Source organism: Numenius arquata, chromosome 2, assembly GCF_964106895.1.
Source record: "Numenius arquata chromosome 2, bNumArq3.hap1.1, whole genome shotgun sequence".
In the NCBI taxonomy this organism is placed as follows: domain Eukaryota; kingdom Metazoa; phylum Chordata; class Aves; order Charadriiformes; family Scolopacidae; genus Numenius; species Numenius arquata.
The window spans coordinates 115,898,744-115,913,449 of NC_133577.1; the positions used below are offsets into that span (position 1 = coordinate 115,898,744).

The 14,706-nt window shown below is 40.1% G+C and overlaps 1 protein-coding gene across 1 annotated transcript in view; it reads right to left on the reverse strand.

Annotated features, from left to right (window-relative positions):
- The window catches only part of KIF21A (kinesin family member 21A), a 95,651-nt gene that overhangs the window by 5,313 nt on the left and 75,632 nt on the right, over positions 1–14,706 (reverse strand). The window contains exons 28-35 of the mRNA XM_074168115.1: positions 14,140–14,250; positions 13,459–13,587; positions 11,837–11,875; positions 9,706–9,842; positions 7,534–7,714; positions 7,078–7,242; positions 6,427–6,544; positions 3,567–3,737 (exon numbers count right to left, since the gene is read on the reverse strand). Coding sequence (XP_074024216.1) covers positions 3,567–3,737; positions 6,427–6,544; positions 7,078–7,242; positions 7,534–7,714; positions 9,706–9,842; positions 11,837–11,875; positions 13,459–13,587; positions 14,140–14,250 — 1,051 coding nt within the window. The remainder of the gene's footprint in view (positions 1–3,566; positions 3,738–6,426; positions 6,545–7,077; positions 7,243–7,533; positions 7,715–9,705; positions 9,843–11,836; positions 11,876–13,458; positions 13,588–14,139; positions 14,251–14,706) is intronic.

The following is a 14,706-nucleotide window of genomic DNA, read 5'->3' on the forward strand; positions in this document are numbered from 1 at the left end:
CTTCTCATCCATAAGCACTCCCAAGTCCTTCTCCTCGGGGCTGCTCTCCAGCCATTCTCCACCCAACTTGTATTTGTGCCTGGGGTTGCCACGTCCCAGGTGCAGGACCCTGCACTTGGCTTGGTTGAACTTCATGCAATTTGCACGAGCCCACCTCTCCAGCCTGTCTAGGTCCCTCTGGATGGCATCCCTTCCCTCCAGCGTGTCAACTGCGCCACCGAGCTTGGTGTCATCAGCAAACTTGCTGAGGGTGCACTCTATCCCACTGTCCATGTCACCGACAAAGATGTTAAACAGTACTGGTCCCAGTACCGACCCCTGCGGAACACCACTCGTTACTGGCCGCCACCTGGACATTGAGCCATTGATTGTAACCCTTTGGATGCGGCCATCCAGCCAGTTCCCTATCCACCGAGTGGTCCATCCATCGAATCCATGAGTTTCTAATTTTGAGACCAGGATGTCGTGCGGGACAGTGTCAAATGCTTTGCATAAGTCCAGGTAAATGACGTCAGTCGCTCTGCCCTTGTCTACCAAGTCTGTGGCAGTATTGTAAAAGGCCACCAAATTTGTCAGGCACGATTTGCCCTTGGTGAAGCCATGTTGGCTGTTTCCAATCACTTCTTTATTCTCCATGTGCCTTAGCAAGGATTTCAGGAGGATCTGCTCCATGATCTTGCCAGGCACAGAGGTGAGACTGACCGGCCTGTAGTTTCCCGGGTCTTCTTTGTTTCCTTTTTTGAATATTGGAGTTATGTTCCCTTTTTTCCAGTCAGTGGGAACTTCACCAGACTGCCACGATTTCTCAAATATGATGGAGAGGGGCTTAGCAACTTCGTCCGCCAGTTCTCTCAGGACCCGTGGATGGATTTCATCAGGTCCCATGGACTTATGCACCTTCAGGTTCTTTAAGAGGTCTCGAACCTCGTCTTCTTGTACTGTGGGTGCTTCTTCATTCCCAGAGCCCCTGTTCTTGCCCTCCGTGACTTGGGCAGTGTGGTTAGGGCCCTTGCCAGTGAAGACTGAGGCAAAGAAGTCATTCAGTAGCTCAGCCTTATCCACATCCTGGGTGACCAGGTCTCCCGTTTCCTTCCGGAGGGGACCCACAGCTTCCCTCGTCTTATTTTTATCCCTGATATATCTATAGAAGTTCTTCTTGTTATTTTTCACATCCCTGGCTAGATTTAGTTCTGCCTGGGCTTTCGCTTGCCTGATCAGGTTTCTGGTGACTCGGACAGCTTCTCTGTATTCTTCCCAGTCTACCTTTCCCTGCTTCCACCCTCTATAGGCCTCCTTTTTGGTCCTGAGTTTGTCCAGCAGTTCCTTGTTCATCCACGCCGGCCTACTGGCTATTTTGCCCGATTTCTTCTTTTTTGGGATGCACCTCTCCTGAGCTTGGAGGAGGCAATCCTTAAATACCACCCAGCTTTTTTGGGCCCCTCTCCCTTCCAGTTCTTTTTCCCACGCTACCTTACCAATCAGATCTCTCAGGAGATCAAAGTCTGCTCTTTTGAAGTCCAGGGTAGCCAGCTTGCTGCGCACCCTCCTTGCTGCCTTATGAATCTTGAATTCTATCATCTCATGGTCACTGCAGCCGAGGCTACCCTTGAACTTGACATTCCCGACCAGCCCCTCCTTGTTGGTGAGGACAAGGTCCAGCACTGCTCCTTTCCTCGTTGGTTCCTCTATTATTTGCAGAAGAAAGTTGTCGTCTTCGAAATTCATACAAGAGTAGTTAAAGGTTTGCAGTGGGTCACCCAGAGCAGCTGTGCAATCTGTGACCTTGGAGATTTTGAAAAATTCCACTGGGCGAGGCCTTGAGTAACCAAACCTAACTACAAAGTTGGCCTTGCTTAGATTAGCGGGCCAGTTTTGCCCTGTGTGACCTCCGGTGGCCTGTTCCCCCTTAATCATGGGATCATGATTAGCAAAAGTAACAGCACTTTTCTTCATTCTCTAAAAAGACAGTGAATAAAAATTATTTATATTGTTTTGTTAAATGCTTTCGTGTCACCTCCTTGGAAAACACACATCATTTTATAGAGATTAAAAGAAGCAAGATCATTTTTATTCAATTCTACTTTTAAGACCAACAAAAAGTAGGGGAACAAGAAGTACAGGAATTATGAAACGCACATAGACCAAAAGGAAAGTAAGAAAAGGAATACTAGTCCACTGTTACATTCTACTTCACCCCTGCCCCTGTATTCTTTCTGTTGTTAAATTAACTGCAACAGTCAAAATGCACATGGCATAATATTTTTAATAAGCCTAACACACAAAAGTGAAGATGCTTCTTACAACTTTAATGAAGTCATCCTGAGAATACTGAAGTCTTTCCCGTTCCTGGGGTCTCCCCTGATTTTGCTGACAAGCTGCTTAGTACATTTCCCCAGACAGACAGAAATAAGGGCAGATGTCCCAATATGGCCAAGTGAAGATTTTCTGTAAGAAGCTGAATTTCTCAATCCTTATTTTAACTGTGAAATCTTAGTAGTATTCTGAAAAAGAACTGGCACCCAGTTGGACAATTCTGAAAGAAAGTCAAGAAAGATTGTGTATTTGTGGAATACACAATATGGCCATATAGAAATTTTCTTCTTAAGGTGACCAGTCCTTTTTTGTCTCATGTTCCAAAACTTTAATGTTCTATTTGTTTCCTTGCTATCAGTCTGCACATTAAATGCACATAACAATACGCTTGTCTTTCCTCTAAAAATTATTAAATGATTGGTATCTAACCAAACCTTTGCAAAAACAGTGGCACCTTCTAGCATTTGTTTTTCTGCCTTCCATTCTCACGCTGTCTCAACTTAAATAATTGTATCTCTACCTCAACAACTTCTCATAATACCTAGAAGAACAGATTGGCTTACAGCAAGTAGCCAAAAATCTAAGTTCACCATGTCAGACAAATTACAATGAATTTCAACATTCCTCTGGATTTGAGGTCTGTTTTTGCTCTCCCCCATCCTCTCCACACCTTTTTTTTAATGGTAAAAACTTACAGAAAATACATTCTAACAGCAAACAGATGATGTGTGTGTTTTGTACACTACATAATATATGTAGTAGAGATCTAAGGAGCAAGCTTTTTAGCAAAAAAAGGCTGGGTGGAGCGAGGCAGGTTGTAAACCCTCTTCACAAAAAATATCCTGTGGCCCCATCTAAAGCACTGTTTGTCATTAATGGGTTCCCAGTACAAAATTCACCAGCTTGTCAGTGACAAAGATGATATCCAACAGTTCAAATCATAGAGGAGGCAGGTGCTGCCTTCATTCTGAAGCAAAAAAACCCACAAAATCCACATACTCAAAGCTAAAATAGAGGACTAATCACTTCAGAATTTCCTGATGCTTCATACACTGAAAAGAAAAGCAAGCGCATTCCCAGTGTAAAGGATCAAGTACATTATCGATTTCTTTCTTAGTCAGTGTTTTGTGCCTTCCCTATGAAAAACAGCAGTATTTAAGTGAATAGTCACTGTATAAGCCTGAACATTTACACAGCCTGAAAACAGTTCTACAGTATAACCGTCACATTAGCTGCATGATTTTTTCCATTACCTGAAGAAGGTCTTTTTGAGCCAAATCCCATTTCTTAATTCCATTATCTCTGGATCCACTAAAGAGGTTGTCTCCCATAATAGCAAGTGCTTCAATGCCATCATAATGAGGAGGTTCAAAATTGTGTGTAGGACTTACACTTCCAAGAGCCCCTTCAGTCACATCGAACATCTAAAATAAATAAATAAATAAATAAATGATCAAATACGTTAAGAAAAATTATCTGCCATCTAATCATCTTGGAAGATATTGCCATGATAAACTTGAGAGAAAAAGCTTAGGAAGTCTTATTACAGGCCACTGTATCATGATGTATATTTGACAGGATTTATCTACCAGAACAACTCCTTTCTCCTCTTCTACCTCTTGCCTGAAGCAGGAATGCTTCACTGATTTCAGAGAAGGTTGCTCTGGGAAGAAGTGCTAATACTTGGTTATGAAATACACAGTATCTTCTCAAGGAAGAGCCTATATATGTACTGTGTGATGGGCTAGAGGAACAAAGCTCATGAGCGAATGTGGGAAACGTGGCTCACGCTGGGAGAATTGTACAGGCAGCTGCAGGAAGAGGCATTAATATATTTTTCCAGACAAGGTGTTTTGGCAAGGCTTACATAGCATTACATACTGATGCTTTCCATGGGCTAGACACATGCCTCTGCTTGCCTGTGCTTCCAGGAATGGGGGCTTAAAACAGATTCTTAAAGTCAGGCCATTTTAGCAATTTAAAGCATAATCAGCCCCATCAGCTCTTTGTCCCTGGAGAAACCGTGTAAGCAACTCTGGTTTGTTATGGACTGTAGCAAGCCAGAACTCACCCAGTTAGACTGAGCTGAGGAGGAACAGATGAGTCACAACTTTTTAAACCACTACCTCTGTTTCACAAGCAAATGTCAGACTTCATCCCCTATTATTTGCTCTTCATTGACTTTTTAAAATGAGTAAGCTTGGCAATAAAAAAGGGCCCAGTTAGTAGCATAAAAGAATGCCTTGAGTTAAAGGTATTTTAAGTTACAGCATTCAATTAATGTGCATTGGTTCCAATTGTAACAAAAAAATTCAATGATACATCAGAAAAATTAGGCGCTTAGAGGTGACTAATATTCCTGGCTTAGCAGACAAAACAGTAGTTTCCTGTGGCAGGGGACAGCAATATCTCTGACCAGATCTACTACCCCCAGTGGCCCTTATGCATGTGGAAGAGCACTGAGGATTTCCAAACTGCTGCACTGACCATGCACACACAGATCATTTCCACTGTCCAAAACGGATTGACAATATATATGGACACAATCACCTTGCAGAACACCCACTACTCTGCAGCACATACACATGGCCAAAAACCCCTGGATATTCTAGTGGCGTAAGTCAAGAAGCAGGCGGCCTCGTAAGGATTTATGTAGCCTGCCCACAGCAAAGGAGCACACAAGAATGGCAGACAGATTGGTCTGGCTGTTGACAGCTCTCTTTTCCAAAAGCCCTTTCACCGTGTTGCTTGTCACATGAGTGGTAGCATGACAAACTTGCTTTACATGATCACATCCTGTTGTCCCCACTGAGGTCCTATGCTTGTTACTGTGCCAGGATGGTTGTCTTAACTCAGTATTCTGAACTGTGCACAGAAGGAATTATTAGAGTGCCTCTCTCTGTCGCCGTACTGCCTAAGAATCCTCTGGCCTCTAGCTACAGGGACTGCTGATAGGATTCAAATCCTTGGCCCAAACTGTCAAGCTATCCACCCACCTCCCAGTCCATCTTCTGAGGCTGGCCCAGTGCACAGCCAAGCATCCAAGAATTGCAGGTAACATCAAAAAGATAAAACCCAGCTTGGTGAGAAAGATCACGCAGGTTCTGGTTCCTGCTCCACTCCCAGATGTGTTTATACACTTTTTCCAGTGTGCAAGAAGAATAAAGACTGGACTGAAGGGCCCCCCCTCACAACAAGCTAGAGTACCTTGCTCGTTCTCTCTCTAGTCTCATGAATCACATGTTCTTTGCAGTGTGAGGGTCAGCTTTATGGGGAAGATTTCGTATAGTATAGTTCCCATAGTCTGGCGGTTTGAGCATGCTCCTGATAAACAGGAGCTTGTGGGTTCAAATATCACCTGACTGGGGTGGGCTCAAAAAAGAAAAAAAAATAAAGAAAAGAAAAACAACCACAAAAACACAGACACACCTGCAACCCACCTCCCACCCCCACCCCACCCCCCAACCCCGAAAAAAAAAGATTCCCTAGTTACTTTCAATGCCCAAAAGCAGGAAAGTATTGTAACACCACTTCCTGTGCTTTGAACACAACTCAGAGCAACCTGCATGCTAATGAATACACCAAGTAGACTGGGCATATTGGCTGAGACGTGCTGATCTCTCTCTCCTTCCCCACTCCAGAACTCCAGGAACACTTAAGCAAAAGAGCGGGGTCTATCCCAGGCTCTTCTGTGAGGAGCACAGAGTGTCTCTGCTGAGGCAATTAGGTCTGCATTCCGAAACAGAGACACTGACGTAAGATACTTTCAAGAGCTAAATGTTACTTAAAAGTAGGTGTTAGGAGTATTTCTCCATGACTTCACACCTGATGTTCACCTTACTAGGGATTAAAAAAAAGATTAACTACAGACAACCATCCAAATAAAAATAGCACTGAATTATTAAGCTTAAGTGATTATTAAGATTATTAAGAGTTTCTTAAGACTGAACATTATTCATAATCTGTAACTGATGAAAGAATTTCCATCTTGGCTGTCACGTTTCAGATCTGGAGATGTGAGTCACTTCAGTCACTTCAGTCACTTCACTGGGAAGCCTGCATCCCAGGCTGATGTGAAGAGTCAAGATACAGCAGCAAATATTAACAATTTACCTTTATATAATGATCCTTTGAACCAGTGACAATAAGATCTTGTCCATTGGAAATTCGATCTACGGTAAGGCACATAACAGGACCTTGGTGACCAGTTAGCTTTCCTGTAGACTGAAATCTTCAAGATTAAGAGAAGAAAATGAGGTTTTGTTATTTTTTAATATATCCAGTACAATCTATAGCACAGTTTCTGCCAGAAAGGATCCTTTAATTTTGCCAATGTCTTCACTATTCATCCCATGGTTATCGTACACTCTCTTGTTCATACATACGCACGTGTAAATGTTAAATCTATGCTAAATGTAAACAAAAGTTTCTATTTATGTAAAATAAGAATTTAAAAATTTTAAAGACAAATCAGACTCCTGATGGACTAGATGACCTTTAAAGGTTCTTTCCAACCCAAACTATTCTATGATTTGGAGTTTTCCAATCATTTTTAGTGAAACGATTCACCAGAACCTTAACACCTGAGGAGATCAGGAGCACCTCCATTATCTCAGTAACCACCATGGCATGGATTAGTTGATCCATATTCTTGACCATATTTTGCCCAGGTTACAGACATTACCATAAACAGAAAACACTTCACTGACTTTGTATGCACATGTAACCACCTGAAGAACATTCTCTTCTGCTGGTGTTCAGTACCTTTTCAGGTCCCACATCCTCACTGAGTTTCCAGCAGCTGCATAGAGGAATGTGCCAGTTGGATTTAGTGCAATCTGATTGATCTGGTTCTCTCCAGCTGGGATAGTGACTGTTCTGTTAGTACTTCCTGAACACACATCACCAGGCATCGCCTGGCCTGAAGACCTGAGTACAGGAAGGAAGGAAGGAAGAAAAGAAAAAAAAAAAAGAAAAACTCCCTTATTGATAAGCCAATTATGGATATTGAACATTTGATAAAACATTATAGGCATGAATGCAAATTGGTTGTGTTTCTACGCCCTACAGTGACTGAGCCTGAACACAAAGAAAATCTCCAGCCCTGAACAGTGTACTTAAATTACAGTGCTGTCCTGTTGAATTAAATCTAATATTTTTTAGTTTAAATCTAGCTGTAAAGTTCATTTAGACTCTGCATTCGAGGTTTAGCATACTTACGTCAGTGTCCGAATACACTTAGCAGAGTCTCTGATGTCCCACACCTTGATATAGGAGGTTGAGACTGTGAATACCAGGCTAGTGTAATTGCAATATTTTATAGAAACAACATTATTTGGATGACCACCCAGAGACATAATCTCTTGTCCAGTTACCAGATTCCAGACTTTACAGGTACGATCTAAATAAAGACAAGCAAAAAGAGGAAAAAAATTAAATAAAATATTTAAACAAAACCCACCAACGAAACACCACAGAAAACATCTTTTTCCAAAACTCAATTAATTTTAAGAAGTCCATACATTCATTCATACTCATACATATCCCTCCATTTTAGTAGGCACTTTTAAAGACCCATTTAATTAATCTGGTTTTGTAGAGTACACATGGGCATCATCTACCATCATCAAAACTAAGCAAGGTTAATCATTAAATGGCACGTAGAAGGTGTGCATATTAGGTCCCATAGCATTTTAAAAGGATAAAATCCCATGTCAAGCCCAAACTGACAAACAGTTTAGAGGCTGTAAAAGTTTAGATGATGACAGATCAAGAGAACTACTCAATTTTTAATTCAAGGATTCTTCATCAAGAACATAGTTCAGGAGGGGCTTTGAGCCTCAGCATGACAGGGGACTGACAGCCACAACAAAATGACAGAGATGAGAAAGAAACCAAACTACATAGTGCTTTAGAAGTCTCTGAAAATCCCAGTGTAAGTGCTTGAGTCAGTTTTCATTCAGTAGCAAAGGAATTTAAATTCTGCGAACTTTTGTGTACTAAATGCCCAGATGCCTAGAAGTTCTTAAGACTTTTGGAAGACGAATGGAGCCCACACAGGAAACTCTCCTTGTCGCATCGTGTCTCTATCACTCCCTGTATTTTAGAAGTACGTTTTTACGGCAATAAGTACCCGTAGGATGAAGAGAATGTGTAGGCAGTGTTTATAAGAGCACAAACAAAGTAAGTATACCAGGAACTCATCAACCACTTTAAAAATCCCAACTATCAAGACCAGAGCCCAATATCTGCAATGCACCTGAAAGCTTATTGGCACTCCTGAATTGGCACTGTCTGGTAGTGTTACGGCTGTCAGCGAGCTGGGGCTTTCTGCTTCAGCAACAATTTCCAAAAGATTTAACTTTCATTAAACTGCTGTCTACACTCTTGTACTCCTGAGTACAAGTATATTTTGTAAAGCTTTCCCCTCCAAAAATATACACAGCAAAAATTCTTCCATAAGTATGGGAAGCTAGCATATGACGAGAGAGAGCAAATATTTACAACATCTGCAAGCACCCCTGTGTTAAAAACAAACAAAGCCTTTAGAACACAAATGTAGATGTAAAATAAAAAAAATAAATTTGAAAGTCCTTCCCCCCCCCCCCCCCCCATAGCCACTAAATTTGAAATCTCAATACAAATTAACTGAGCAACATTTACAGAAGCTAAAAATGAGCCCTTTTTTTGCATTTGTACCCACTTGCACAAATGCTAAAATGTTGGCTTAAAACTTATTAGGCCAAAAGTTTGTCAATTCACTGTAAGAACATGTCTTGGTATGTTTAACAGCCACATAGTAGATAAGCCACAGAAGGTGTACCTTTCTTCTAAAACACTATTTCTACCAGCTTGTAAAGTACAAGTGAGTGGCTGCACCATCCATTAGGTAATTTAGTCACTACTAGATCTAGTCTCTCTCACAACAGTCATACAACTCTTACACCCATGAGGGACAGGTCAAGGGGGACGGGGGAAGCAGAAAATGGCCCTAGCTCTGCTCAAAGAATCAACTGTGGCAGGAAGAATCTAGTCTGTAGGTAACACAGCCAAACATTTGCTAAATTCACTAACCTCTACTCCTACCCCGAGGCTATCACTTTGCATTGCACATCACGTGTGCACGTTTCCATGATTGATTCCACCATATCACTCAACAAATGTTAATGTTATTCTTGAGAGCTACTTTTTCCACTACAAATAAACAGCCAAATACTACCCATTGGAATGAAAAATCCATAGATAATTACTGTAAATCCTTCTTCAGCTTATGTTGCACAACGGATCCTCACACTTTTCCAAAGCGTTTACAGCACTAAGCACAATTTCACAATACCCCAAGTTATCAAAGCAGCCTCTGTAGGCAGCACAGATGCATGAAGCTTGCCTAACCTTTAGATCCAGTAAAGAGAAGATCATCAGTTGCATCAACACAAAGCACAGCCTTGGTATGTCCTTCAGCTGTATAGATACACTGAAGTGGGGATGACCTGATGCATTTTGAAGCAGGATATGGATTAATTATCCCCCTAAAGAAAAAAAAAAGAATGTGAGTTGGGCATAGTAATAGACACACATCAAAATAATTTACTTAAGTATAGGGAAAAAATTAATCTAGTTTTCTTACATGGGCAGAACAGCTGAATGCCTTTCATAAACTATGTAAGGATTTTTACTGTTTAGCTTCAACAAGTGTCAGCTCTGGACTATCAATTAAAGGAAATCACATACGAAAACAAACAATGGAAAAAGACAAGATGCTGAGCATGGGGTATATGGGAAAGTCTGCGTAATGCTGAAAGAACCAGGAAGCTTAAAGCTCCTGAATTCATAGGACCAATGATAAAACTCTAAATTGCATGAAGTCTAGTTAGTCTAAATATCACGTCTGAAAAATGGAACAAGTGTAGTTGCCAAGTCCAAACTCAGCAGGAATTTTACATCAACTGCCCTCTACAGGCAGGCTGGGAGAACTGCTGCTAACTTGTGTGACTAAGCAGGGCTCCTACCATGCTCCGTACCCAACACCGCCCTTTGTACTCAGGTGGCTAGAAGGGAGTACGGTTGGAGTACAGATACCCCAGAGGAATCCTCCTCGGACTTTGTAGCTAGTCCTGTGGCGATGCCAAAAGACTGTAAGTCAGCCTGAAAAAAAAACCCCAATATCCACAGCTCATCACCAAACAAAAATTCTTTGCAGTGTAAAATCCCATGCATACAACTGCACACACACGGACCCCGCTGATTTCTATGAAGTGTAGAAAAGCCTCAAGGTAATGCCCACAAACACTCAACACAGTGCTGTGACCTGACCGGCTTGCAGTTAAGATTCACTGTCATGTTCTTTTGGGGATTACACTCCACTGAGAAACAGGAACTAAGCCATAGCCCTATCTCACACAAAAAAAAAAAAGTGTCAGATGATTTAGGAAAATGTAAAAATTCCATAATATTGCCCAGAAGCTTGCTATAGGAAGGAAAAAGTCCTTCCTGATACTATTTAACTTTGTGATAATTGGCTGGTTTGTCTACTACAGTCTTAGCAATTATTATTTTATACATTTTTACTGCTCAGGACATCTTCATTCATATAATTCATTACTCCTCTACAATCCTTTCACAGATTTTACTAATATTAATATTGCCTTAAATTTTTTGACATTAACTTTCTCATTTTGGAAAGGCATTCACCTTTCAATCTGCACCTTTTTACATTTTCAAGAATACAGGAACAATTTACCTTATTATTAGTAGTAGTATTATTAATTTAGGTCTCTATGCTTTCATTTTCTAACACCACACAAACCTAATATGGTTTTCTCTGTAGTATTCCCCAGTGGATCATACTGTCTCTAGACTGTTATTCCTACTGCTGTTCTGACCCATTCATTCCCTTGACAAGCCAACTAAAATACAGGTCCCAGAGCTATTTATCTACCTATGCACAGACAAAAAAATGCTACGACTGCTACAATGACCAAAGGTACCATCACATTATTATTAGCCTTTTGACTGCCCTCCTCTTTATAAATTAATTTTCACTGAGTACCAAAATCCAACATGAATGGGGACATTTCCTTCATCTCTTAAGCCACTGTGCATTCTGACAGAAAGACCTAATGAGAAAACTACTAATTTTTATTTACACTAAGATTTAATTTTTACTGACCAAAGAACACAACTAAACAAAAAGAAAGAGAAGCATATAAAACCTAAGAAAAGTCTGTTCCTCTTTTTTTAAAAAAAAACAAAGAGAGAAAGAATATGTCTAAAGAAAGGTTTATATCATACTTCATTCAAAAAGAAAAAACCTGACATGCTCAACAACGATAAGAACATCCTAAAAAAGGAAAGGGGGAGACATGCTTGATGAAAATTTCAGATTTTAAAACTTCTGTCAAAAGCAAAAGAGATACAGTGCACAAGTATCAGGAAAATTCATGCAGCAAAATGAAATTTCCTAAGAACTGGAATAACTTCAGTGAGAGATGCCAAGAAAACAGAAAAGAGAAAGAGAGAGTACCTGTGTACCTCCGACAGAGAGGAATCACTTTCATCAGACCTACAATCAACAGTGGTGGAATTGTAAGGAGAAAGAATATAGGTATCAGCAAAGTAAAGCCTCCATGTGAGAAGAGCAAACAACAGCATGTCCAATTCAGAAAAGCAATGCAAATCCACATACAGTATGTGGCATTGCTCAGGGTATCCTTTAAACTCATCATAATGGGGGGGGAGAATAATCTTAAAACAGCACTCTCAACAGTAGGGTACACTGGTAGACTGTCTCAGCCCAAGAAGCTGAGTAACACCAGCTGAGCCATTTCTTATTTCCCCAACATTTTTTTCTACAGAAGTGAAGGTGACAAAGTAAAAGGAGAAGATGGATGCATAATTTAACCTCCATAACACAGAGCTTATTGAATATATCAAAAGGGAAAAAAAAGATTTCTGAACATCAATGCCTGTTAAGTGTAGAAGAAACATGTAAAGTGTTAATCACAATATAAATATTTAACGTATTGATAGCCCACTGAAATAACAACAGCAATTTGCAAACAATCCTAAGTTTAAAGTTCTTCACCTCTCATTTTCAAAAATTTTTGAAAATAAAAACCAAGAAAACACTCAACAAGAAAAAAATCCCCCCCCAGATATGAACATTTGCAGTAAGTCTTAAGATGTCCTTCATTTTCAACTCAAATCAAACAGATTCAGCAGTTTCAATTTAACTTCAAAGCCAGTCCAGAGAAAATGAAAAGGGTTAGGTGGGAGTTAGCAGTAAGGTAAAGGTAACATAGCTAAGACAAAAGTTACAAGCACAGTTAAACTACTGAAAGCCTTGCAAGCTACTGCTTGGTTACTCTGTAGACCGCTGAAAAAACCCCAAAGTTTTATAAAAAAACAACAGTGTGAGCAGACAAGAGTAATTTCTTGTCTTGCTACAGTCAGAACTAAAGGTTTATTCTAAGTTTGAGGTGTGGTTCATAAGCACTGCACAGCACTAGTATCTGTAGTGAAACCTCCAATAAAGATTCTGCTCAAGTCAAGTCCACTGCATCTTGGAGCAAGGCTCCTGCAGGAACAGATGCCTACTATGCCAGGAAACTGAGCTCTGCTGTTTCTAAACAAGGTATGAATATCACCTGCTCCTCCAGGTCACCTCCTAAAGTCAGTCTGTTCAATAATTTGGATAATCTCTGAACAACTGTGTTCTAGCCATTTTAACATCCCATACTCTGCGGTGCTGTCGTGACAGCACTTGGAGCAACGCTGGAGTAACTGAATAACTGTCAAAATCATTATTTCCTAAATTGTCAGCTAAATCCTACTTTCAGGTGTAAACACACACACAAATATACATATATCTAAGAATTCTACCATTCTTCTCTATCTTGGGTATAAAACTACAAATACCAGACATAGCCTAGAAAACAGGAAACAAGGTTCAGCAGGAAACAGTTTTTCTTGCATTTTTACAATGATTCCATGGCAGTTTAAAATATTTTCTTTGAAAACTACAGGAAAACACAAGAAATGTCTCCTCTTGTTTTGCAGGAGAAGGGCAAAATGTCTAACAGATACTACACTGAGTGCACTTTGCAATTCCCTGGTTGGGGGCTGAGGCTTCCCTCTGTGACTTACTTATCCTGCTGAACTGATGTGTTTCCCTGAGAAACAGTAAGACGACTAAAAACATTCATTTCATTACGGGGCCGGCTTGGTGGGGAAGTAGGAGGTGACAGACTAGCCTCTGGGGCTCCAGAATCTGAGCTACAAGAAAAAAAGAACATCTTCTTAAACAGGTTATGAATGGTTAGAGAAGTTAAATTCAACATGCCTCAAATGTTAGATGCTCTTTTCTTAAGCAAATAAATAAAATTATTAATGCTAGCTACAGGTGCTTCCCAGAGAAGGTAATAAAGTTAAGAGTACAAACCGCTGCAGAGTGCAAGGTGGCACAACGTTCAAAGTTTACATTACTAACAGTGTAAGCTCTAGGCAGAAAACACACATATGTAAAATGAAGACATTCTTATAAAACTCTGGTTTCTTAGAGAAATTGATGACTTCCGGGGTGGAGGGGGGGAAGTCATTTGCAAATGCTCCAAAGGACATTTTCTTGGGAGTCTGCTTCCAAGGTATTTTGTACAGAAAAACATTCTGGAAAAAAAAAAACCCACACACAGAAGTTCAGCAGTGAATAATTTCACTGCTAACAATAAAACCTGTCCTAGAATTAAAGAAATAGAAAGATCTATTTTTCAAGAAAATATACCCAACGTTTAAATTATTTCAGAGAAAATAAATTTAAAAGAATCTTACAGTTTCTGTTCTTTTGCCTTTGTCTTTTCCATTGTTTTCTCATAGGCTTTTCTCTTTGCTAGTGGTGAAGGCTCAGGTATCTTCTTCTCTGACAGAGATGGCTGTCTAGAACTAAAGCAAGAGGAATCATTATCTTACTTTAAGGCCCTTTACAAACTTGCTTTTCTTACATTAGATGTCATTCTCCCACTCAGATTGCAAATTTCAGAATGTGCTTACTCTATTATTGTCTCTCTTGACCCTATGGACTCTAAATGTGTTCTCACGCTTTAATATAAAAGTACACCAAGTTTATTAACTTTCATAGTTCATGAACATATGAAGAGCCAGATACTGAATATGCAATGGAGATTGACTAATTCAATAATAAAAGAGACTGACTAAAAGAAATACAGCAGAGTATGCATCTCAAATTAAGACCATGAAAAAGATGGAAGGTCTAACTAAGATCTAAAATTTCAGATTCCACAACTTTTATCTACAATAGACCACCGACAAACATAAAGAACAGAGAAATCATGATGACTCTTACATATGAATTAAACTTTGTATTAACATATTCATGTT